This window comes from Mesocricetus auratus, unplaced genomic scaffold (assembly GCF_017639785.1).
Source record: "Mesocricetus auratus isolate SY011 unplaced genomic scaffold, BCM_Maur_2.0 Super-Scaffold_100676, whole genome shotgun sequence".
In the NCBI taxonomy this organism is placed as follows: Eukaryota; Metazoa; Chordata; class Mammalia; order Rodentia; family Cricetidae; genus Mesocricetus; species Mesocricetus auratus.
Genome location: NW_024429266.1, coordinates 144,394,894 through 144,419,267, shown reverse-complemented (window position 1 = coordinate 144,419,267; position 24,374 = coordinate 144,394,894). Strand labels below are relative to the sequence as shown.

General features: G+C 48.0%; 2 protein-coding genes across 8 annotated transcripts in view; both read right to left on the bottom strand.

Moving 5' to 3' along the window:
- Positions 1-15,134, bottom strand: part of Dctn1 (dynactin subunit 1) — a 34,744-nt gene extending 19,610 nt beyond the window's left edge. For 5 of the 6 annotated variants that reach the window (XM_005078315.4, XM_013119232.3, XM_040737673.1 and 2 more), the window contains exon 1: positions 603-896. In XM_005078315.4, coding sequence (XP_005078372.1) covers positions 603-635 — 33 coding nt within the window. In that variant the 5' untranslated portion in view covers positions 636-896. Of the gene's footprint in view, positions 1-602; positions 897-15,067 lie in introns of those variants that run through there. The other variant, XM_040737674.1, reaches the window with a different exon arrangement.
- Positions 15,135-18,326: 3,192 nt separating this feature from the next.
- Positions 18,327-24,362, bottom strand: CUNH2orf81 (chromosome unknown C2orf81 homolog). 2 transcript variants are annotated; one of them, XM_005078314.4, is made up of 4 exons: positions 24,210-24,362; positions 20,194-20,415; positions 19,886-20,107; positions 18,327-19,762 (listed from the first exon to the last, which is right to left on the bottom strand). In XM_005078314.4, the coding sequence occupies exons 1-4, from the start codon at positions 24,225-24,227 to the stop codon at positions 18,383-18,385; spliced, it is 1,842 nt and encodes a 613-aa protein (XP_005078371.1). In that variant the 5' UTR covers positions 24,228-24,362; the 3' UTR covers positions 18,327-18,382. The 2 variants fall into 2 exon arrangements, with proteins under 2 accessions (XP_005078371.1, XP_012974689.1); XM_013119235.3 differs by lacking the exon at positions 19,886-20,107 and having other exon boundaries at positions 24,210-24,361.
- Positions 24,363-24,374: the final 12 nt, after the last annotated feature.

The window sequence follows — 24,374 nt, the reverse complement described above, 5'->3', positions numbered from 1 at the left end:
CAGGGACATCAAAACACTTCCCAGCCTGTCTTTCCCTAACTCTCTTCCTCAAAAAGCCCAGCCAGGAAGGTAAGGACATAGCTCCTAAGGATGTGGGGATCCCAAACCATACCTGGGACAGTGTGGATATCATGGGCCTAACAATAAAGGAAACTGCCAGTGACATCAAGGCTGGACACAAACTCAGAAAAGCCCCTCCTACACCTCCCTACGCGCCTCTCAGAATCAGGTGGTTGTATCAATGGATGCAAATCTCATCTCAGATAGGAGAGCCCAGGGACAGACAGCAGAGTATCCGGAAAGGGCCTCACTGCAAGGTCTTTCACCTGTGGGAGACAGACTGGACCCGCACAAGCCCCAGCTTCAGGGCCAGCTGGAGTCAGAGGTCAAGCCTGGAAGGTCCCAGTTAGGGCCCAACTGGGGGTGCAGGGGGTCCAGCCTGCTAGTATCAGGGCTCTGAAGGCTCCTTGGAAGCCCAGTGTGTGAGTGCCTCAGCTGAGGGCCGGCCTGTCTCCCAGCCCCCACACAAGTCATGTCCACAGGCACCCGGGCCTGCTCTAGCAGCCCTCCCAGGACCATCCCCATTGACTGAGGCCACTTACCCGACTGTACGTGTGCCTCTTGCTCTGGGCCATGTTGCTCACCCGGACTCTACCCCCTCCCCCAGCTAGCCAAAGACAGAGAGAAAAGACAGAAACCTAGGCAGGAGGGGTCAGGGTGATGGGCCCGTATGCACGGGCTCAGAAGCCATCAGGCACGGACCTCCCTCCATCCATGGGCCTCCCTCGGCAGGGGTAGGGGCAGTGATAGGGCTGAGGAGCAAGTCCCTTCCACTGCCCAAGGATTCCTGAACCCAGAGACACTGAGCCCTGCTTGCCAGCTGATGAGTCTCACTCTGCGCTAGTGCTGCTGCTCTAGACTGTCAGGAAGCATGCTGGCCTCTGGGTCCTAGTGCTCCCCGTCTTCACCTGGGCCAGACAAAACCGGCTAGAACCCAGGGCTGGGGCCACCCACAAAGCCTCAGCACTGAAGTACACTGCTCTAGCACTACTTCCTCACCTGTATATCCCCATCGCTGCCTCTACCCCTAGAATGCAAAGCTCCAGCAGGTCCCCAAACATCAAGTGTTACGCCTGCAGCATTCACATGGCAGAGGTCCCCACAGCCCCTCCTCTTCTGCTTGTTGTGTCAGGCCAGGCTCTGATCCCCAAGACATCACAGTCAAATGCTCTACCTCTGTCCCTATCTCTTGTATCCTTCCTCTTGTCTCCTAACATCAGACCCAACAAGCTCATCTATTTATGTATGTATTTATTTATTATTATCAATTGCTTTTCTCCCCGAGACAGGGTATCTTTGTGTAGTCCTGGCTGTCCTGGAACTCTATGTAGACCAGGCTGGTCTCGAACTCTGAGAGATCCACCTGCCTCTGCCTCCTGAGTGCTAGAATTAAAGGCATGGGCCACCACTGCCACGCTAAACTAATTTATTTTTTATAGTTGTATACTTCACAAAATTCCTTAATAACGTTATATTACCTCCATAATTTAAAAACAATGCTGTTAATTTCATGAAACGACTCACTCTAGTGAGGTCTCCACATACCACCTCCATTATTTACTCATGTGTCAATGACTGGGAATCAACAAGGTCTTTACCCCATAAGCAAAGTTAGCCTGGGGTCTAACCACTGGGTCCCCTGACTGTAATGTGGACCTAGATCCCCAGATATACTTGTCTTCCTTCACCAACAAAACTGTAACTTCTGCCACTCTGACCACTAGCCACAACAGCAGAACGAGGCCCCCAAACAGTTCTCTAAGGTGATGAGTAAGTGTGAAAATGCCATAATGAAACCCATCGCTTTATATGCTAACTTAAAGATTTAATTCAAATGTTCTCTGTATCGTCACTTGTGCCCAGAACCATCAGAAATCACCTCTTTGTCTCCCTGCAGTCTCCAGGTTGTTCCCCCCTCCTTACTCCCTGCACTGCCCCAGGCGGGCAGGACCACTTCTGCCCAGGTTGCTCTCCCTTCCTTATTCCCCACCGAACAGGAGGGCAGGGACATTCTGCCCCAGGCAATCATACTAAACCCATTCAGAGTATTTGCAGTCTACAGAACACATTTCAAAAACATCACTTGAGGACTCAGCAGATGGTTCAGTGGGTAGGACAGAAAGTGGGGCTGGAGAATGTCTCAGCAATTAAGAGCACTGGCTGCTCTTACAGAAAACCTAGGTTCATCCCAGCACCTACACAGAGGCTCACAACTGTCTTCAGTTCTAGTCCTAGAGGATCTAATGCCGTTTTCTGACCTCAGAGGGCATGGTGCATGCATGGTGCAGACATATATATGCAGAAAAAAACACTCATATACATAAAATAAAATTTTAAAAAGTAACAAAATATTTAGGACAGGGGTTGGAGAGATGGCTCAGTGATTAAAGGCATTTGTTCTTGACGAGGACCTGAGTTTGGTTCCCAGCACCCACGCCGTGCTACTCCCAACCACCTGTAACTCCAGCTTAAGATGGGATGCCTCTGGCCTCTGCAGGAATCTACACTCATGAGCATTACAGAGGTGGCTCAGCTCTTGCAGAGGCCCTGGGTTTGGTTCCCAGCACCCACATCAGGTAGCTCTGGGGAGTCTGACTCCTCTGACCTCCCCATGTGCACATGCCCACACACAGGCACACACCCATACACATAATGAAGGATAAAATAAATCTTAAATTTGCCAATGAATATGTACATATACATATTTTATTTATATATCTGCATATCTAAATAAAATAAGTCTTTCTAAATAAAGTAAGAGCATTTAGCACAATAACTGTCTTGTAAGTCTAAGTACTCAATAAAAACTAGCTAAGAACACCATCATCAGCTGGCTCTCACAATAATTCAGGGGCAGGTCAGGGATGATACAGACAAGGACACTGAAGTTTAGAGACCCACTCTCACTCAAGTAGAGCCCAAACCTGCTCTAGAATACTTGGTATTTCTACTACCCCTCACTATTCCACACTTAGCTCCAGGCTTCCAAGACCAAACTGTAAACCACACTACCATCGAAACACACAACAAAAACATAACCCTGCAATCCCAGCACTAAAAAGGCAGAAAGAAGCCGGGCGGTGGTGGCGCATGCCTTTAATCCCAGCACTCGGGAGGCAGAGGCAGGTGGATTTCTGTGAGTTCGAGACCAGCCTGGACTACCAAGCGAGTTCCCGACAGCCTCCAAAGCCACAGAGAAACCCTGTCTCGAAAAAACCAAAAAACCAAAAAAAAAAAAAAAAAGGCAGAAGGAAGATCATGAGTTCTAGGTCAGTCAGAACTTACACCTGAGGACACAGGTCTAAGAACACGATGCTCTGGCAATACAGGAATATATTACTTCTTTTTTTTTTTTTGGTTTTTCAAGACAGGGTTTCTCTGTGGCTTTGGAGGCTGTCCTGGAACTCACTTGGTAGTCCAGGCTGGTCTCGAACTCGCAGAGATCCGCCTGCCTCTGCCTCCCGAGTGCTGGGATTAAAGGCGTGCGCCACCAACGCCCGGCTGGGATATATTACTTCTTGAGAGCCGTTTATTCTGCCAAATGGGAATACCTGACGTGTCTGCATCAGTATCCCAGGACTCAAATGAGAAAAAGTACGGCAAGGAGTACTAAAACTACAGAATTCCAAAGAAGTACTTCCTGGCAGAATTTATTTATATATAATATACACACATATAAAATCTTCAAATGTATAGACAATAAATAGTATACAAAATTAGACAGAGAAAGGTGGATTGGAAAACATCTGACTGTGCCTTGAATTGTGGAGCTTTTTTGCCTGGTTTGGGGCTACACAGAAGCCATTTAAGGTATGAACACAGAACACAGAATGGACAGAGACATAAAGTATCCTCTTGGGTTCTTCTGTCAAACTATAAAGCCTTCTGCAGGGAAGCCCACAACTTCTCTTTATGATGCAACTGCCCCCCACGCAGAGTCAATTACTTATTGAGTGTAAACACAGTGAGATGCACTAGGAAGTAAGGAGGAGAGGCAGGAGAGGCAGGAGAGGCAGGGACGGATGACTGAACCCAGTGACAAAGGGAAGCCAGTCTCACTCCTGAGCTGTGGAGTGGCGTAGTGAAACGGCTTTAGGAAGATCAAACACGCTGTATAGAGTGGACACAGAGCAAGCTGAGAGGCGGGGTCACAGCAAAGAACATGCTGCAGCGGTGAGCATGGGGTGAGGAGGGACGGAGAGACAGACAGACACACCGAGAGGCTAACTCAGAATGAGCACCAAAGGAGTCTGGGAAGGCCAGACAGAAGTATTGCTCCACATACAGCCCAGGACAGAGCTCTGCTCTCAGGTTTCCTCACCTGCGTGACTCTGGGCAAGATGTTCAACTTACTGAGCCACAGCAACCCGATCCACACACAAAAAGGCATTCTTTATCTCCTATGGATGTGACACAGAACAAAGAAAACAAGCCAGGAGCTGGGGGGCAAGACATGCCAGCACTTGGAGTGCACAGAAAGAGTATCTCCTAGCACCAGCCCCCCCACCCCTAAAAGGTGTTACGATTTAAGCAGAGGATCTGCTACAATGCCTGACCTGACACAACTCTCAGTCAGATGCAGGTGCCTCTGTAGTTACCGTACCCACGCATCTATGAAGACCTGCTCACAAAAGAAGCTCTCAAGCTGCAATAAACAGATGAATGAAAGCAAAAACTAGCAAATGAGGGCTAGAGAGGTGGCTCAGTGCTGACAGTGTTTGCTGCTATTACAGGGGGCCTGAGTTGGTCCTCAGCACCCACCCTGAAAGGCTCACAAGCACCTGTTATCCCAGCTGCAGAAGACCTGACTCACACCTGGTCTCCACAGGCACCACACACACATGTACTTGCAAAGACACACAAATAAATTAACACACAAGAAATGAAACTGGGAAGCTTTCAGGTGTGAATAATAAGAATGAGGGTCGAGGGCTGGGGAGGTGGCCCAGTGGGTCAAGAGCTGACACCACATAAGCCTGAGGACCCACCCAACGGAGATCTGGGAGGCAGGAATCCTCAGACCATCTCAAACAAGGCTAGGACCAACAACAGAGGTTTTCCTCGGGGCACATGTGCCTGCACTGGTACATACCAAAGCACACATATATTGTGTATACACAAAGGCACTTTTTTTTTTTTTTTTGGTTTTTACGAGACAGGGTTTCTCTGTGTTGTTTCGGAGGCTATCAGTCCAGCCCGGCCTCGAATTCACAGAGATCCGCCTGCCTCTGCCTCCCGAGTGCTGGGATTAAAGTTGTGCGCCACCACCACCCAGCCAAAGGCACTTTTTAAACACAGAAAAAAGATGGGGCTGGAAATATGGCTCAGGGGTTAAGAGCACTGCCCATTCTTCCAGAGGTCCTGAGTTCAATACCCACCAACCACATGGTGGCTCACAACCATCTGTAATGTAGTCTGGTGCCCTCTTCTGGCCTGTAGGGATACATGCAGGCAGAGCACTGTATACATAACAAATAAATAAATCTTTAAAAAAAAACAGAAAAATTCAGAATGAGGATCAAAACAGAGTGGGGAAAGGGAAACTGGGCATGTCCTTAGGGCCTTTTCTGGGGCAAATGCAACTGTGCACACTAAAACGCATTTCATCGCCCGCTTCTAATGTGAACTGTGAGAAGGGGGCTTGCCGAACTAGGTTAAGGACTAATGGAATGGACTGAGGAAAAGGGAGGCAGGATGATAAAAGACAACATGAGGGATCTGTGATGGAACCATCCAGCACACTCAAACAATGCCCATATCCGACCTGAGACACCATGCTACAGCTTTACAGTCGGTAAACACAGGTTTGGGAGATGAACTAAGTAAGGGTATGTGTAATCTCTATTATTTTGTGCATGAGTGTGTGTTTTGCAGCAAATTTAACTGCCACCCTCATGTGTTAGGCAAGCACTGCACATACTTAGTCCTTTTTCTTTCAAAGTTTTTATTGCTTTATTTGTGTGCATGTTTACAGGATTACAGAGGTCAGAGGTCAGTATCAGGTTTCTTTCTCAGTTACTCTCAACCTTGATTTTGACAGAATCCCTCGCTGAACCCTGACGTTGCCAATTCTTGCTAGAGCTACTGGCCAGCAAGCCCTGGGAATCCTGTTGCCACCTTTCTAGGACTGCGCTTACAGGCGTACCCTCAGAGTCTGGCTTCTTTACATGGGTACTGGGGATCACACAGCTTGTCATTCTTACAGGACAGCGTTTTACCAACAGAACCATCTTCCAGGCTCCATACTTTTCCCTTGAGACAGAATCTCAAAATATTGCCCAGGCAGGCAGGCCTTGGGTTCATAGTCTCCCTGCCTCGACCTCTCTTGTAGCTAGGATTACAAACCTGAGCCACCAGGCCAGTTTCTTCAGTGTTGTTCCTTATAGCCTTGTATAAATATACTAGTTTTTCCAAAATAAAGTATTTCAAGAGGAGCTGGGGATGCAGGTTCACTAGAACACTTGCCTAGCATGGGACAAGCAGGTCCCATGTCCAATACGGTGAAGAAAAGCTTATGATATTGCCAGCAAAAACAAAGAGGGGTTGGGGAGATGGCTCAGTAGTTAAAGTGCTTGGTGTGTAAGCATGAGGACCCGAGCTCAGACGCCCAGAACCCATTAAAAGCTGGCATGGCGGTGCACATCTAGAACACAGTGTTGGGGGTGGAGACAGGCAGATCTGCAGCTCACTGGGCAGCCGGCCTGGCTGAAGGTGGAGGCCATTCCCATTAGGGAAACATTCTGATGTTGGCCTCTGGGTCACACACACACACACACACACACACAAGTCAAGTAAGACTATTACTTCCATCCATGAGTGATACTGAGTCTCTGATACAAAGCCTCGCTATACAGGTGCATGCTTTTGCCACAGCATTACTGGGCCCTTAACACTGTCCCATAGGACTCTTCACAGTCCCTAGAGAGCGACAGTACCTGGATTTCTAATCTGTTTTCCTCCTCAACAACATTAAATACTGCTAAGATATCTAGGAAAGTGGGAGGAGTTGTCAGTATCTGGTAACTAAGTCAGTCTTGGAGAACTTTTTAGAAACCAACAGGGGAACAAGCAGACCTGGAGTGGGGGTTGGGGGGCGGACATGACACATGGACAATGAGGATGAAAGCCTCTTCATCTTTTTTTGCTCCTTCTGTCACTTCTATCTTTTTTCATTTTTTTTTCCAGCACCTCAGGATACCGTTAATACTCTAATTCTCTTTAAGTCTCACACTGCTGAACTTTGGTCCAGGGCTAACCCCACTCTGTTCTCAATGATCGTACCCCGGGAGGGGCTGGTTTGAAACCTGGGCAGTCTGACAGCGGAGCCAAACTCTGAAAACACTAGTAAAGAATTGAGTGTGCGCACATGCAGGAAAGGCCTGCTTGCTTAGACAGGGTGCTAGAGGCTGAGCTGAACAAACCCAGCAAAACCAAATGCATGGAGCTTCTGGATCTGGGTCCTACTCCAATACCTGCCTTGCCGATCTTACAGATGGGAGGGGATCCTAAAAAGACTTTCTTCACTGTTCAAGCTCCTGACCCCAAGAAATGTCTGCATCCTACTACCAATCTGAATGGAGCTCTCCCCACCCCCAAAGTTTCCCTCACTTTAACAACTACCCAGGAATCCCAGGCCCACCTCCAGGAACCAGTAAAGGAAGTTCCAGCTACACAGTACCCCTCACTTGAGAAAGGAACTTCTGCAGGACGCAAGGCACCCAGTCCCATACTCGACAGCAGCAAACCTCACACTGACAGCAAGCTTCCAAGTCTGATTTAGTTCTTTTCCCTGAATCAACCAGCAAGGGTCTGGCACTAGGACCCAGGAGGCAGGCAGGGAGCACTGAGACTGCGCTCTGCTGAGGTAGATGCACCATTTCACAACTTCAGCAAAAGCCAAGGCAGCCAACAAAGGCACTGCCGAGGTGGCTGTGCCTCTGCCGCTCGGGCAGCTAACCAGTCACTCCTCGGAGGCAGACCCTGCCATCCTTTCTTTTTTAAAACCCACGTCATCACCTGATCATAATGGAGATCAATCTCCTCAAACCACCTTGCAAAGGCGTATCCATAGCAACCTCAAAAGGAAGGACAAGAGATGCTCCAGTGGCTGCAGCAAAAGAAAGGTGAGTTTGTCTCTCCTCTCTCCACGCCACCGTGCCACTGCCCTTCTCCCTCCACTCGTCGGGTAGGCCCTGCCTGCAGGTCTTGCCCCCACACCGACCAGGAAAACTCAAACTGTAGCGTAAGGATGTAGGTCTGCACAGTCCCAAAACTTAGTGACAGAACACATTTTTCCTTTTCTGGAGAACGGGAACAAGATCTCTCTTCTTATTCACTGTCTGAAGTGGCAGTCTCATCCTGCGATATATGACTAACAGCCATCGGATACTTGTCTTTGGATGCTGGGCAGTCACTCTAAAGTTTGAGAATTCTCCTTTGGCAGCCATGGACGCCACCTCTCTGCCCACTAAACTGCCCCCTTCTCTAATGCCTTGGGAGAAGGACTCCCATTTCTGCAGACATACTCACCAAACATGAACACTAAGTCTAATAAAACCCTGTATGCCTCAAGTTCCCTTTCTGTAAAACAGCAATATACTCTGACAGGACTGTTGTGAAAACCACAGGAGAGCTTGGGCAGTTCAAGGCCAGCGTGGATCACATACTTCCATGCTACAGGGTGACACCCTGTCACACACACACACTCACACACACACACACACACACACACACACACACACACACACACACACACACACCTGAAGAGCACTTAAAACTGAGTCTAGGGTAAAGCACTCAACAAACATCAGCCACTATCATCACAAGGAAGATGAAGAGGCTTGTAAGCACAGGACTCCAGCTCAGAGAGGCTCTGCCGCACTCCCGGGCCTATCTCAAAGCTCTTTCTCTTTATTCTGATCAGCTGCTTTGGGCTTCCCTTACCATATCCAAGCATCTATTCCTGGTGGAGCTCACACTGACCACCTATCCCTCAGCAAGCAGCCTTGCTGAGAAAGGAAAATGAGTCTATTAAGTAAGAATTCCTTTGCATCCATCATTGCCTCTTCCTTCCATTTCTCTCCACCCGTTCACCTCTTTCATTTCAGCTGCACCCTCTACTGGTTCTTACACATCATCACAAAACTTGCCTTGGCCTCTTCAATTCTAGGAAAAACTATTTCTAGTTCTTGTGTCCTCTGCCGGCTGCCACCACATGTATTCTTCTTCTCTCTGCGAAACCGCGTCTGCACCCCTCGTTTCCATCAAGTCCTGCACCCCATTTTCAAAGGGAAAGAGCCCTGGTGACCAGAGCTCCTTGATTCCCCAGCCTCCGGGTGCACTTGTAAAGTTCGCCCTTTAGGGCAACCCTGAAGCAAACGAAGATGGGAACTCCCTCCCTACAAATGTTCTCCTTCCTGGCCTCCTCAGTACCTTTGCACAGGCACACGATTCCCTGTCTCCTCTGTTAGCTCCTCACTGTCCCTAAGTGTGGCCGGAAGAGCTCATCCCCCACTTCACCCTCAGCCAGCAGAGACTCTTCTGAAATTCAGAGTCTACCTCTCCACCTGGTTGCTAGCGTCACAGATGACTGGAGTTCAACATGTCCCAAACACATCAGCACCTTCCCCCTCAGAGACTTCTCTTCCGTATTTCCTCCTGGTTACTGGCACCACAGTCTACCCAGGTTACATAGGTGAGTCACCTCCAACAGCCCCCTCTTATTTGAAGCAATTAGTCATTACTTAGGTTAATTCTGTTGCTATAGCTTCTCAAATTCATCTGCTCCTCACCATCCTCCTCGACCTAAATTCAGCTCAGACACAAAACATTTGTTACTGCAAGAGTCTCCCCTTTACATCCATCTTAAGAGTCCCCCAACAGCCTGAACCCATAGCCACCTCTTCAGTCTCTCCATCGTCAGCCTCCCCAAATACACTCATGCCACTCCTTGTCTGAAATCTCCCAGTGGGGGCCAGTGAGATGCTGCCAAGTCTGATTACCTAAGTTTGATTCCCAGGACCTACATGATAGAAAGAATCAATTCCTACAATTTGTCCCTCTGACCTATATATGTGTGTGCACACGTGTGGGGACACACATGCAATAAAAATGTTTTTATTAACTTCACTGTGGACAACAAAAACCTCCCTCTGAACCCAAAGTTCTCACATTCTGGCTACTTGGAGCTACTTCCCCTTATGCTCTGCAAATCCAAGAGTACCACCAGGACTGCACTCTTCATCCATCACTACTTAGCTCAATAGTCACCTCTTTCCTGAAATTCTCCAACTTTTTGGCCTGTTATTTCCTCTCTGCCCTTATATAGACACCTTGGACAAAGTTTTGTTACAGTGCTACACTTTATTGAAAATACTGCCTAGCATCTCCTGACCAAACTTCCTAGGACAGAGAAGTCTGAGCACAGTGCTTTGCCTAGAGAAGCACATAATATTCAAAAGTTACTGTCCCAGGCTGGCTCTAGGTATACAACCAGGGCCATATTTCAGAGAAGAATGGCCCACCCTTACAGCCCACAAGAGTGAGGCTGGACAGTTGGCTCACTGGTTACAAGGACTCACTGTGCAACCACAAGGCCTGCGTTTAGACTCTACCTCCAGCACTAGGAGGGGTGAAGACAGGAGTAATTCCAGGGCTTGCTGACTGCTTCAAAAGGAATAAGGTATCCCAGCACTTGGAAGGCTGAGGAAAACGTATCTCTATGAGTTTAATGCCAGCCTGGCCTATATATCGACTAGCCAAGGCCACATAGTGAGACTCTGTCTCAAACAAACAGAAGAGTAAGTCAGAGAGTGTTAGAGGATGCCACCTTCTTTGACCTGCAGGCACATGCACAGGGACACATCCCCTGACCCACATGTGTGCATGTATCACACAACACTCACACACCCCCACACGGGGTAAGGGAAGTACACACGTACACACACGTACACACACACGTACACACACACTCACACACACACACACACACCAGTACATGAAGCTCTTTCAGATAAGAGCCTGAGCTCAGGGCCTATGGAAATTAGTACTAACACAACAATCTCAAGCTCATGCTTCTATGGTAAAGGGACCACAGACCACAGACAGACCCTAAGTAAAATGCAGATCTTGAATGTCGAAAGGCTCTGAGGGCACCAAGGCTCCGCTCTCTGGTGCTGTGAAACCCCTCTGAGATAAGATGGGGCAGGGAAAGGTCAGGGTGCACATGAACTTGACCTAACAGTCAACCCCAACTAGTACCCCTGAAATTCAGAAAGAAAACATCAATAAGCCAAAGTCAGAATCTCCAAGATGTCAAGGACCCTAAGATACATTTCCATCAGGCAGTCTCTTACCTGGTCCTGGTCCATGGACACATACTCTTGAGTAGCAAACATCACAGGATTGATAGTCAGACCACCAGCTTCCAGAACAAATTGTAGCCATGTGTGACAAGGGACACTGGGAACCCAGTTTCCATCTCCCTTGATATACAACAGATGTATGAAATCCCCTCCATACCTAACCACCTCTGAAGCAGGCCACATCAACTACAGTCCTAACCTCCACTTCCAGGCAGCCACTCCCACTAACCTCCTTGACTCTTCGCGCTTTACCTCATGTCCAGTCGGGCTGAGCACCCGCACCCTTCCTTCCTCCTCCATTACCACTGTCAGCACGCTGCTCTGCCATCTAGTAGCTTGAAGGTTAAAGCAAACCATTTCTCCTTTTTGATGCTTCATCTGCCGCTCTGCCATCAGACTACATCAAGCCCGTAAAGTTCTGTAACTACAGTTAAACATAAAAGCCAGGCATCACTGTTGCCATCATCAGTCTAAGTCCTCTATTATTACGCAAGACCCCGCCTGCTCCTCCTCCACTTTAACCCTAAACACATTCCCAAGCACAGCTTTGCTCACACTCATCTCCATCCTTTCCCTGCTGTCGTCATCTAACAATCCTGGTTCATAGTCTCATCTCTGAGCCACTGTGACTCCTTCCGGAGCTTTCCGTAGTCTTGCACACCACACCCATCTTTCAAAGTCCAGCTAAAGTCCATCACGTGCAAAACAAAGGCAAATTTAAGACTGAGTTTTCATTAACGTGGCGAAAGAATTAAGGACCACTTCAGGTAGAGGAAAACAGCTGTAAGAGTCAGTAGTTTCCCTTGGTGTCCTTCAGTTTTTGAGGCAGGGCTTCCCCCTGTAGCTGAGGCTGCTTGGAACTCACTATGTAGTCCAGACTGTCCCCAAACTCAAAGCAATCTTCCTGTATTGTCCTCCCAAGGTCTGGGATTACAAATATGGATCATATGCATGGCTTAAGAGCCAACTTCCTGTTTTATTTTTGTTTAAGTAGCTAAGGCTGCCCTGGAGCTCAATACATAGAGTAGGCTGGTCTCAAACTCACAAAGATATGTCTGATTCTGCCTCCCCAGTGCTAGGATTAAAAGTATAAGCCACCACATTTGGCAAGTTTTTTGTTTTTTGAGGCAGGGTCTCTCTATGTAGTCCTGGCTGTCCTGGAATTTGATACATAGACCAGGCTGGCCTCCAACTCCCAGAAATCATCTTACCTCTGCCTCCCAAGTGCTGGATTAAAGTTGACTATCACAAAACCAGGTATGGTGGCACACACCTTTAATCCCAGCACTTGGGAGGCACAGTTCTACAAAGCAAGTTCCAGGACAGCCAGGACTACACAGATAAACCCTGTCCTGAAAAACAAAAACAATAACAACAAAAAAGTTGAGTACTACCACACCTGGTTAAGAGCCAATTTTTTAAAAAGAAGTTTCTGTTTGCCAGGCGTTGGTGGCAGAGGCAGGCGGATCTCTGTGAGTTCAAGGCCAACCTGGTCTACAGATTGAGTTCCAGGACAGCCCCCAAAACAATACAGAGAAACCCTGTCTCAAAAAAAAGAAGAAGAAGAAGAAGAAGAAGAAGAAGAAGAAGAAGAAGAAGAAGAAGAAGAAGAAGAAGAAGAAGAAGAAGAATTTACTGTTCTTTGGTTTCATTCTAAGAGATAGACAAGAAGGATGGATATTGCAGGGGTTTATTTCACCAACCCTCAACAACTCTTTAGTGTGCTATCCCATGAATAAGATGGGATGTCTTATGCCTGTAATCCTAGAAACTGGGAAGAGTAGATAGAAGCAGTTGCTCAAGGTCAGCCTTGACTACATAGGGAGTTTGAGTTTGAGGCCAGTCTGTACCATATGAGACCCTAGTCAAAAGGGGGGGGGTTGAAAGGGAGAGGAAGGTAGGAGACACTTTATATCTAGTTATTTCCCCATTGTTAGGAATGTTCAAACCAGGGGGCTGGAGAAATGGCTCAGTGGTTGAGAGCACTGGCTGCTCTTCCAGAGGACCCAGATTCAATTTCCAGCACCCACATGGCAGCTCACAACTGTCTGCAATTCCAGTTCCAGGGGATCTGACACCTCACATCAATGCACATAAAATAAAGTTAAATAAATTCACATTAAAAAAAACTCAAACCAAATATCTAGTATTATCCCATTGTTAGAAATGTTCAAACCAAATATTTAGTTATTTCCCTACTGTTAGAAATATTTTAACCAAACTGCAAAACCTGCCAAACTGACAAGGGCATCATATGTGGAAGTCAGCTGCCACAAAGGTAACTGGGTTAGAACCCCAGCATTGAGATGAGAGGAGGCTGAAAGGTCACCTAGTCCTGACTCCTGTTTTAAAGTCTGGACAAAGTGAGTGACCCATGGCAGCAGATTGATTGTTCTACATAGCAGGCAGCAAAATGTGCTGGTCAATTCAGTGATCTGCTGCTAAGAATCTGGTCCCAGGCCAGCAGGCACTAGCATCACCTGAGAACCTGTTACAAATTTTCACCAGACCCTATTAAACTAAACACATACCTATTAAAGTAAAAAAAAAAAATTGGCACACACTGCCCCTTTACAATGGTGGGTTTCTATTTCTGGAACTTCATTTCCCAAACTGCACCAGATGTTAAGCAGAGGCACCACCAAAACCGAAAACAAGCAAAAGAAACAAACCCCAGTATCTCCCAGTCTGTTTCAGGAATTTCTCCACAGATACCCTAGTTGGAGACTCCTGATAAATACCATGAGTATAACAAACGCTCTGAGTCTGTAGATGAGAAAACTTGAATCATACATTTTCAAGCATAATATGAATACAAAGTGCCTTCACAAAATAAATGTTATGGGGGCTGAAGAGATGCTTCAGCAGTTAAGAGAACCTATTGCTCTTACAGAGAACCTGAGTTTAGTTTACCAGGACCTACAACTGGCTGTAACTTCAGATGCCGAGGTCGGACACCTCTGATTCTGTGGGGACCTATACTCATACACTTTTTTTTAAAGGTTATCCTTATCTCTTTAAATACAGTGCAGTTCAGGCTTTGGCAACACAGTAGGCTAAGAATGCCATCTCTAGACTCTTACGTACACTAGGGTACCAAGCGGCCAACAGGCGCTTGCTGCTCTCCGCGCTGCTATAAACGAGTTTGGTTCTGAAGATGTGCCTTCTTCAAAATAGCAGTTTTACTCCCTGCCCAGCCCACAGTGAAGGCGGGGTGTATGAACAAGACTACTTCACAAGGGTCATCTTGCCATCCTAGTCGGACCTCAGGGGCAGGGAGTAGTCACACAACAAACACATTTCCAGACCCCCATGTTTGAACCCTCTAGGATTATTATTATTATTATTATTATTATTATTATTATTATTATTATTATTTTGGTCTGGTGTAACACAAATTCCCAACCACGTGCCCACCGGAAACCTGGGTCCGGTACGGGTCAGGGCAAGCAGGGACCCCTTGCAGAGCTGGAGGCTAGTGGGCAAGCCTGGGAGACGCGCTCACCGGGGCTCCAGGCCCGCGCCCGTCCGTCGGGGTGCCACCCACCCTCCGGTCCCACCCGGCCCGAGCTCCGGGCCCCTGGCAGCTCCGCGCGAGCTCCGGGGCAGCTCAGCAGACAGTTGGCGGGGTCGCCACCTCATACCTGCTGTCAGGGCTCCGCGCCCGGCTCTGCCCCGCCGCCGCCCGGGACTTACGGCCCCGCCCCGCCCCGCCCCGGGGCTGCCCCGCGCGCAGCCCGACCCCGCAGCGACCCACGGAGCCCTCGGGTCCCAGAAAACTCTAGAGTTCTGGGTACAGTCTCCTCATTCCTGCAGTCCTGCCATGACTGACAAGGTCACACCGAGGGAGGCAAAGAAGACATCGATAAGGCACTGAGCTAGACACCTGCGGCAGGGTACACGCAAGCGCACGCGCACTACTCCTGGGAGGTTGCTTAGGACCGCAGTGAAGAGGCGCAGTGGGGTGAGCGCCCTCTACTGGCGGAGGACTCGGGGGACGTCTTGGGAGTTTTTTGTTTGGTTTGGTCTCTGAAAGAGATGTGTATGAAGTCGGAGTTGGGGAAGAGAGAGATAAACTCAGATGTCCACACCTTTTCGAGTCCCTATTCAGCTGTTCTTTAGTTCCCCAGAACTGAACTGCCTATGGCCAAGAGGTCAGCATCATTGAGAGGCATCTCTTCAATGGAGGTGTTGTAGAAAGTTTCAACGTCTCGAAGACTTTTTTTCTTCAATGTCTCTTTGCTAGCTTTTGAGTGTTAATTGGCTTTTTAAAACTAGCGATAACCTAATGCTAGAAAGGGTGAGGCAGGAGGATCGCCCCAAGTTCTAGAGCAGCCTGGGGTGCCAAGGAGGGAGGATTAAACAAATGTGCAATGATATCCACAGGCAGGCATGAAGGAAGGATTGCGCAAATAAATGTGCAGGAGAAAGTGAGTTAGGATTTCTTAGACAGGTTCCAGTTCTACCTTCAGTTTACTAGCTGGGTGAAATCCTGGGCTGGATACTTAACCTTTCAGTGTCGTTTCCTTACTTGTAAAATGAGATTATCAGTGACGGATCTAGAAAGGATGAATACCTCTACTAGAGTTCCTTTTCACTCCCATTTCATCTTCTAAATATTTCCAGTTACTCTGAATATGCACTGCATTCTCACCATTCAAAGACCAAGCTAGAACCTGTGAAATGACTCTGCTGGTAAAGGAACTTGCCACAGAAGCCTGACAAGGTGTTTGATTCCTGGAACCCACATGAAAAGAGAGAACTGACCACATACACACACACACACACACACACACACACACACACACACACTACTAAATAAAATACAATAATCAAACTAATACTTTAAAGTATTCACTAAGCCAGGTACAGTGACATATGCCTTTAATCCCAGCACTCTGAAGGAAGGGACAGGTAGTTGTCTATGAATTCAAGACCAATCTGTTGTTTTAGCAAATTCCAGGTCAGCCAGGGTTACAAAGTAAGGCCCTATCTCAGTTAAAAAAAACAAAAAACAAAAACAAACCTCAGCCGGACGTTGGTGGCTCACGCCTTTAATCTCAGCACTCGGGAGGCAGAGGCAGGCGGATCTCTGTGAGTTCGAGACCAGCCTGGTCTACAATAGCTAGTTCCAGGACAGCCTCCAAAGCCACAGAGAAACCCTGCCTCGAAAAACCAAAAAAAAAAAAAAACCCTCAGGAGGCAGAGGCAGTTGAATCTCTGAATTTGGGGCAGCCTGCTCTATATAGCGAGTTTCAGGAAAGCCAGGGCTACATAGAGAAACCCTGTATTGGAAAAAAAAAAAGAAACCCTGTCTCCCCACCCCCCCAAAGTATAAAAGTATGCACTGAGAAGCCTCCCTTTAACCTTTGTTCCATTCCAGCCCACCCTCCTTGCCTGCTACAGGAACTTGGTTTCTTGGTCATCTTCTAGATGTTTTATTTAAATACAATCACATATGAACAGAGTTTTACTCCTTCCATTTCTTATGCAAAGGCTAGTCTAGTGTATACAATGACACTCTGCCTTTTTTCCTTAATAAAACCTGGAGTCTTTTCTATAAGATTTACTCATTTTATGTGTATGAGTGTTTTGCCTGTATGTATGGTATGTCTGTTCACTGGGCACATGCACATGGGGAGGCCAGAAAAGAGTGATTCCCTGGAGCTGCAGTTAGAGAAGTTTGTGAGATGAACTGCCATGTAGGTACTGGGAAGGGGGTTGGGGTGAGGGACATCTTTCCTAGTCATACAAACTGCTGTCTGTAATCCCAGTATTTGGGAGGTTGAGGGATCAGGAATTCAAGGTCATCCATGGCCTGATAGCTAGACTAGGCTACAAGAGACCCTTTTTTTTTGTTTTGTTTTGTTTTGTTTTGTTTTTACTAGACAGGGTTTCTCTGTATTGTTTGGAGGCTGTCGGTCCAGCCCAGCCTCGAACTTACAGAGATCCACCTGCCTCTGCGTCCTGTCCCGAGTGCAAGGATTAAAGGCGTGTGTGCCGCCACCACCGCCCGGCAAGAGACCCTGTCTTGAAAAACAGAGGGAGGTCCTCATTTGTGGATATGCATAACTTATTAACTGGATTCCTCTAGTTAGTTTGTTTCTAGTCGTGTGTGTATGCTTGTGTGTGTGCATGTGTGTATGAGCATCTGGAGGTCAGAGGTTGACCTAAGTGTCCTCCTTAATCACTCTCTACCTAATTTTTTTTACACAAGGGCTCTCACTGAACCTGGAACTCATCAATTCTAACTGAACTGACTGGCCAGTAAGCCTTAGGGAATCCTCCCATCTACTTGCCCAGTGCAGGGATTTTAGGCACTAATATAGCATTATAGGACTTGTATTCTGGGCCAAGATGCTTGGCTTTGCTGTGCATAGGAAGTGCTTTACTGCCTGCATCTTCCAGGCCCTGTTTCTAATCTTTTGTGCAACAGCAGATTTATGTGTATGTTGTAATTGTTTAATATTTATTGGATATGTATGTTTTACCTGTAAGTCTGTATGATACAATGTTTTTCTGGCATGTGCAAAATTCTAGGTTCAAGTCCCAAAACACAGGAGCAAAAGCAACAGAAAATGGATTTTTCAATCCAAGATGAACTGACTAAACTCCAGGAGTCAGGAAAGCAGGTCGAATTCATGTGTGGAATCATCACTCTATGCTTATACTCTCAGCTGTGCCCTTCCCCCCCTATTGAAAGGACAAAGTTCTCCCTGGGAGCCAGACACCCCGCCCCGCCACTCACATCCCCGCCCCTTATAGTCCTCAGATCTTCTCCTTTAAGGTGTATTTGAGGGGGCAGGGATGTGTCTCATACGACTAATAATAACAACTGTGCCCCCTGGAGTCCAGTTAGAGGCTAGACAGCCTTGGAAGAAATAACACCATCTCGCTAGTCAGTTCCTGCGGCAAAAGCATGTTTATTTTGGGCAGGGTTCAATTCCCAGTGTGGAGGCTCAGGACCCAGAGTGGGGCACAGGCTTGGCTGGGAGCTGCCAGGCTTTGGGAGTTTCCTTCCTTATTAGCTGTGTCATAATCACTTGGGGCTTGGACACACCAGTCGGGATGGGTTGCTGCTCAGCCGCATGGGAGGTGCCTCCTTCAGCCTCCTCCTGGGTGGCAGCAGGGTTGAGCAGCTCCTGGGTGCCCCGGTTCCACATACTCACGCCAGGAACCAGCTTCATGGTTTCTGAAAGAATCATGGGCTTCCACAGAACCTGGGACGTGGCCTCGAGGACCTGAGGCGCCGCTAGGGGCCATCCAGAGTCCTCCGAGGCGTCATCAGCCACAGGTTCCTGGCCCTGTGGAGGCACGCGAGTACGACCCGCCCACAGCTCGCCTAGCTGCTCAGCCTCCCTCTCCCAGCCACTGGGCCACTTAGCTCGAGGCCATAATTTGGGACTGGGGCTGCGGGAGACTTCGGGAGGGACTGGGTTTCCGGCGAGGAAGCGGAACCCGGAGCTGAGGAATGGCAATTTAGATGCGAAGGTTGGTGAGGATTGGGCCAAGTTTAAAATGGGATCCGGGTCCAAAGCACGGAATGGAGCATAGTATTGGAGAGGTAACCTTGAGGTAGAGATGAGTTTGGGGTGTGCGCGCGAGTCGAGGGCTTGGGACAGGCTTGTTGGGGTTCGGGCCACAGGTTGGCTCTTTTCACCCCGCGGTCGCCCGCGGTATATTTCCAAAGGGCGCGCTTCGATCTCTGGGGTCAGGACCTCAGCCACTGGGCGCACCCAGTGACGGGGCAACCGCGCGGGATCCAGGCGCATCATGGGCGTCTTGCGGCTACGCGGCGTATCCAAGCCTTCAGGCTGCGGCGACGAGGAGAGGTTTTCTAGGGTGACCGCATTGAGGAGGGGCACAGACCCGTCCGAGGAGGCGCGGGATGTGCCCTTGCTTTCGCGTTTCAGCCGGTCCCCTGCCGCGTCTGGCTGAGACACGCATCTGTAAAGATCCTCGAGGGACAGATGAGAGATGAGGGATGGTGATACCTTCTCCTCAGAGGCCTGGAGGCTGACTACTTGGGGCAGATTCAGGGAAGGTTGGGGACTGTGGGCGCGCACCGCTTCCAGCGAAGGTCGTAAAGACTCCTTCGACGCCACGGTCAAGATGTTGCTAGGTTCCTTTAAAGACGTGGCCAAGATGTGGCTTTCTTCCCGGCCATCGAGTTCGTCCAAGGTTTCCCCGGGCTCAGCTTCCTGAAACGCTTCCAAGGTGGGCGTGAGTCCTGAGGTGACTCTTGTCTCGGCCGAAGGCTCTGGAGATGCTGTTGGCTCCTGGGAGTCTCTGTCCAACCATGATGAACCTAAAATGAACTGGTCCGGGTTCCCAGGTTCCTGGGGAAACACACAAGGGTAATGAGATGTCGGAAAGGGAGGGGAAGAACCTCACTTCATAGTCCTGAGCGGCTCCGGAGGAGGCTTCTGTAGAACGGAAGGAGGCTGGGGGCTTGGGCTTACTTCGCCTTGGAAGTGCTCCTCTACACCAACGGGTGCCGGTGCGTGAAGTACAGGCACGGAGCCCTGGGCCCAGGCATCCGTGGTGCATGCCAGGGGCTCCTCGTCCTCGCCCCACGTGGGGTCCTCGGCCACTGCAGATTCTCCCTCATCCCTGGCCAGGAAACGCCACTCAATGATCTGCAGCATGGCCTCTCGGGCCTGGCTAATGGTGAATGGGACGCGCTGTGGAAGCGAGGGAGGGTCTCAGCCTCGCTAGAAGAGGCAGGAGAGGTAGAAGATGGGTCTGGAAGTCCCAGATCTAGGCCCACCTGCTGGTTCAGGTAGACTTTGAAGGCACACTCCATGACTCGAGTCAGAAGGTCCGCCAAGATGTCACCTACCACGTCCTCGCCCTCCTCCAGGGACATAAACGCAATCCATTCTGCCTCATTGAGCCGCCCAGGCACGATGTCCACCTGCGGCACCGGCTGGGTGGGCGGCCGGGCCTTTTCAGCCTTGGAGCGGGTCACCCCACGGTCTCGAGCCTGCCTCTGTGGGAATGAAACGGGCACTCAGGACAGGAAACCGAGGGGATGGACTGATGGGTTAGAAAGATGCTTTCTCAAGATGTTTACTAAGAAAGCGGACCAGGGCAAGGTACCTACAGTCTGCGATGCGGCGGAGGGACACTTTGAAGGTATTCGACTCAATTTAATACTCAACAGCCCACTAAGCAAGGAAACCGATACTTGGCCGAAGTTTGCCCTTGCCTGTTTGGATGCAACTGAACCGCAGACCTAATCCTACTCAATTTGCAGCTCTTGCTATTTGCCTTACTGCAGTGTTCAAGTTCTTGAGAGTTCAAAGAATTTGAATCTGGCGGTCAACGAGGTACTTAGTCTCCTCTGCTTTTGTTTTTTGTTTGGTTGTTTGAACAGTCTTGCTATGTAGCTGACCTGGAACTTCCTACATAGACTAGGCACACTTCATATTTTCAGCAATTCTCCTGCCTCTGCCTCTCAAATCCTAGAATTATGGAAACATGCTCGGGTTTCTGGGTTTGGTTTGTTTGTTGCCTTTTTGTGTATATATGTTGTAGTTCTGGGGATTGAACCCAGGGCATTGTACATGCTCTCCATCACTAGGCTAAATCCCTAGGTCTCTTTGTACTTTTTGTCTTGAAACAGTCTCTTTATGTAACCCTATCTGTCCTGGAACTCTCTCCTTGTGGACCAGGCTGGTCTCAAACTCAGAAATCCACCTGCCTCTGCCTCGCAGTACTGGGATTAAAGGTGTGTGCTCCTATCCACCAACCCCATGTGTTCTTTCTCTCTCTCTCTCTCTCTCTCTCTCTCTCTCTCTCTCTCTCTCTCTCTCTCTCTCTCTCTCTCTCTCTCTCTGAGATCTCACTAAGATGCCCAGGCAGGTCTTGAACTCTGTAGTACAAGCAGGCCTTGAAATTAACTTGTGGTCCTCTTTTTCTGAATTGAACATTGATACAATATATTCTGATCAATTTCCCTACTTCCAGGCCTTCTTTCTCTTTAGAAAACAGGCAAATTAAAAAGGCAAACAAATCAGAATATAATAAAATAAAACAGTTAAAAGGCACAAACACACAACAAAACGAAAACAATAAAAACACAAAAACCAGAAACCATAATATATATAAGCAAAATACCAGAAAGATTTTTTTAAATCCAAATGAGACAATCTACAAAAGCACCATTGAGATAGTTTTTGTTGGTCATCTACTTCTGGGCATGGGCACTACCCTTAAGTGTTGTTTATATACCCAGTGAGACTCCATTGGGTAAAACTGATTTTTCCTTTGTAAGTGGTTACCAAATGGAAATAGCTTCTTGGGTAGGGATGGAATCTTGTGTTCGCTTCCACCTCAAAGCACTGGGACCCTATCTGGCTCAAACTTGTGCAGGCCCTGCTCATGCTACCACAATCTTTGTGAGTTTATATGTGTGTCAGTCCTATTGAGCTTGAAAGACAGTTTGCCTGATGACATCTATCCGCTCTGATTCATGGTCCTTTTGCCTCCCAAATAGAGTAGGTAGGATTACAGGTCATTTTGTTTTTGTTTTTGTTTTGTTTTTTGTTTGGTTTTGTTTTGTTATTCAAGACAGGGTTTCACTGTGTAGCATTGTAGACCACGATGGCCTCAAACTCACAGAGATCCGCCTGCCTTTGCCTTCCAAGTGCTGGGATTAAAGGCTTGCACCATCAATGCCTGGCTCTAGACCATCTTTAACTATTATTTTTATGGGAAGTAGTATAGTTAGAATTCATATTCAGATTTGTCTAATTACAAAACCTGACTCTTGCTTCCCAAATAAAGATATTCATAAAAATATGGAAAAGAAAAACATGTTCATATATATTAAAACCTTTTAAAACAAAGAGAAATAAAATGAGGGTTGGTAAGATGACTCATTTAGGTAAAGGTGTTTGCTGCCAAGTCTAATGACCAAAGTTTGATTCCCAGGACTACAGGCAGAAAGAGTATCAACTCTTACAAGTCATCCTCCACCCTCCATCCATGCACTGTGGCATACACCCCTACACACACACACACACACACACACACACACACACACACACATAACAAAATTTTTAAAATTAAAGGCCAATCGGTGGTGCACACTCCTTTAATCCCAGCACTCAGGAGGCAGAGGCAAGCGGATCCAGGATAGGCTCCAGCACTACAGAGAAACCTTGTCCCAAAAAAACAAACAAAAAAAAAATTAAAAACCCCTGTGAATAAGAACAGCCCCCATAAGATCATATAAAAGAATGCTTGATGCTTGATCCCTAGTTATGAAATTGTTTGGGAAGGATTAAGAGATGTAGCCTTGCTGGGCATTGGTGGCGCACACCTTTAGTCCCAGCACTTGGGAAGCAGAGGCAGGCGAATCTCTGAGTTTGAGGCCAACTTGGTCTACAGAGCGAGTTTATAAGTTGCTTGGGTCATGGTGTTTTTTTGGCAGCAATAGAAAAGTAACTAAGGTAAGCCCAAAGGTAAACCAGGTATATGCTATTTCACAAAAGAGATGTAGATGAGCAATAAAAATTTGTAAAGATGACCAGAGCCAGTTGTGGTGGCTTATACCACTACACCCAGCATTCCAGAGTCTAAAACAGGATGGCTGCCCATGCCCTCCAGGCTGGACTGGGATACAAAGTGAAACAATGAAGGAAGATGGTTCCTTCCAAAACTTACCTCCAAATATAAACCTGTATCTACCCACTTACCTCCAACCTTGTTGCGTCATGTTTTGTATTTTCTAATATTCATCCTCCCAGGCAATCTGGGGTCTCCTGTTCCCTACTCTTTCAATCCTTGGCCTTAAATTCCCAGAGACCTCTGCCTAGTGCTAGAATTAAAGCTGTGCTTGTGTTCAGCCTAAATCTTTAAACCCCAAAGAATTGATGCCTTAGGTGTCTCCTCCAAGCCTTGCATCCAACAAAGATGGGAAGTGCAACTGACAGAAGGGCTTTTTTTTTCTTTCGTTTTCCTAAGGTTCTTCTGATCTGTTTTATTCATTTTTTTTTAATGTCTTGACTTTTGGAGTAGGAGAGACAGTTCAGCAGCTAAGAGCATTGGCTGCTCTTCCAGAGGACCTGGTTTTGGTTTCCAGCACCCATATAATGGTTCAAAACTGTACCTCCAGTTCGGGGAAATCTGATTCCCTCTTCTGGTCTCTGCAGACATCCAGCACACACATGGAGCGGAAACGCGCATACAGACCAAACACCCATACACATAAAATAATTTTTTTCCTAACTAACAATTTGGCTTCTGACAGTGGGATAGGAGGGTGTTGGTATGGGGAGAAGCTATGAATTCAAGGGTAACCTGAGCTACATAGTGAGGTCTAGGCCAGCCATGGTAACACATGCTTTTAATCCCAGCACTCTTGAGGCAGAGGCAGGCGGATCTCCGGGTTGAAGGCCAGCCTGGTCTACATAATCACACTGTCTCAAAAAACCAACAATAATAATAATACAATAAATTAACTTTAAGGTCAGCTTCTGAATTGTTAAATCCATTTCATGATTCTGAAACTGTCAAGATAGATTTTCACCCATCAAGTCCTAGTGCCTGATTCTGGTTTACCCACCAAAACAGGTTCCTCAGCATAAATGAGTTACTACTTGCACTAGCAGGTCAGTTGTTTCTGAATTCACTTGCTCTTGACCTGGTCCAGCCATTGACCCTTTATCACGGAAACTGAGGTAAACCATGCCCATCTTGAACCCAGAGCTAGTCCACTACTCTATACACCGGCCAACCCCAGTTTTTGCGCACTCCCCAGGTTCAGCTGAAGCTCACCGAGCCTTCGTGTGACATTGTCGGGACAGTTGCTCCAACGCGGTGTTTCAGCTGCCTCCAGGACTCTCCATTGCTGCAGCCGCGGCGATTGGGAAGCCCAACGGTCGCCTCGGCAACCAGGCAGCCCCGAGGGTCTCAGGCGGGGTCCACGGTTGCCTTGGCAAC

Coding starts and splice junctions, on each gene's coding strand:
- CUNH2orf81 (XM_005078314.4), bottom strand. Junction 20,108..20,193: donor AAGTCTACCTGAACCAGCAG/GTGGGCCTAGAT, acceptor TCGCTTCCACAG/CGCGTCCCATTCACCATTAG. Junction 19,763..19,885: donor AGGAGCACTTCCAAGGCGAA/GTAAGCCCAAGC, acceptor GTGTTTCCCCAG/GAACCTGGGAACCCGGACCA.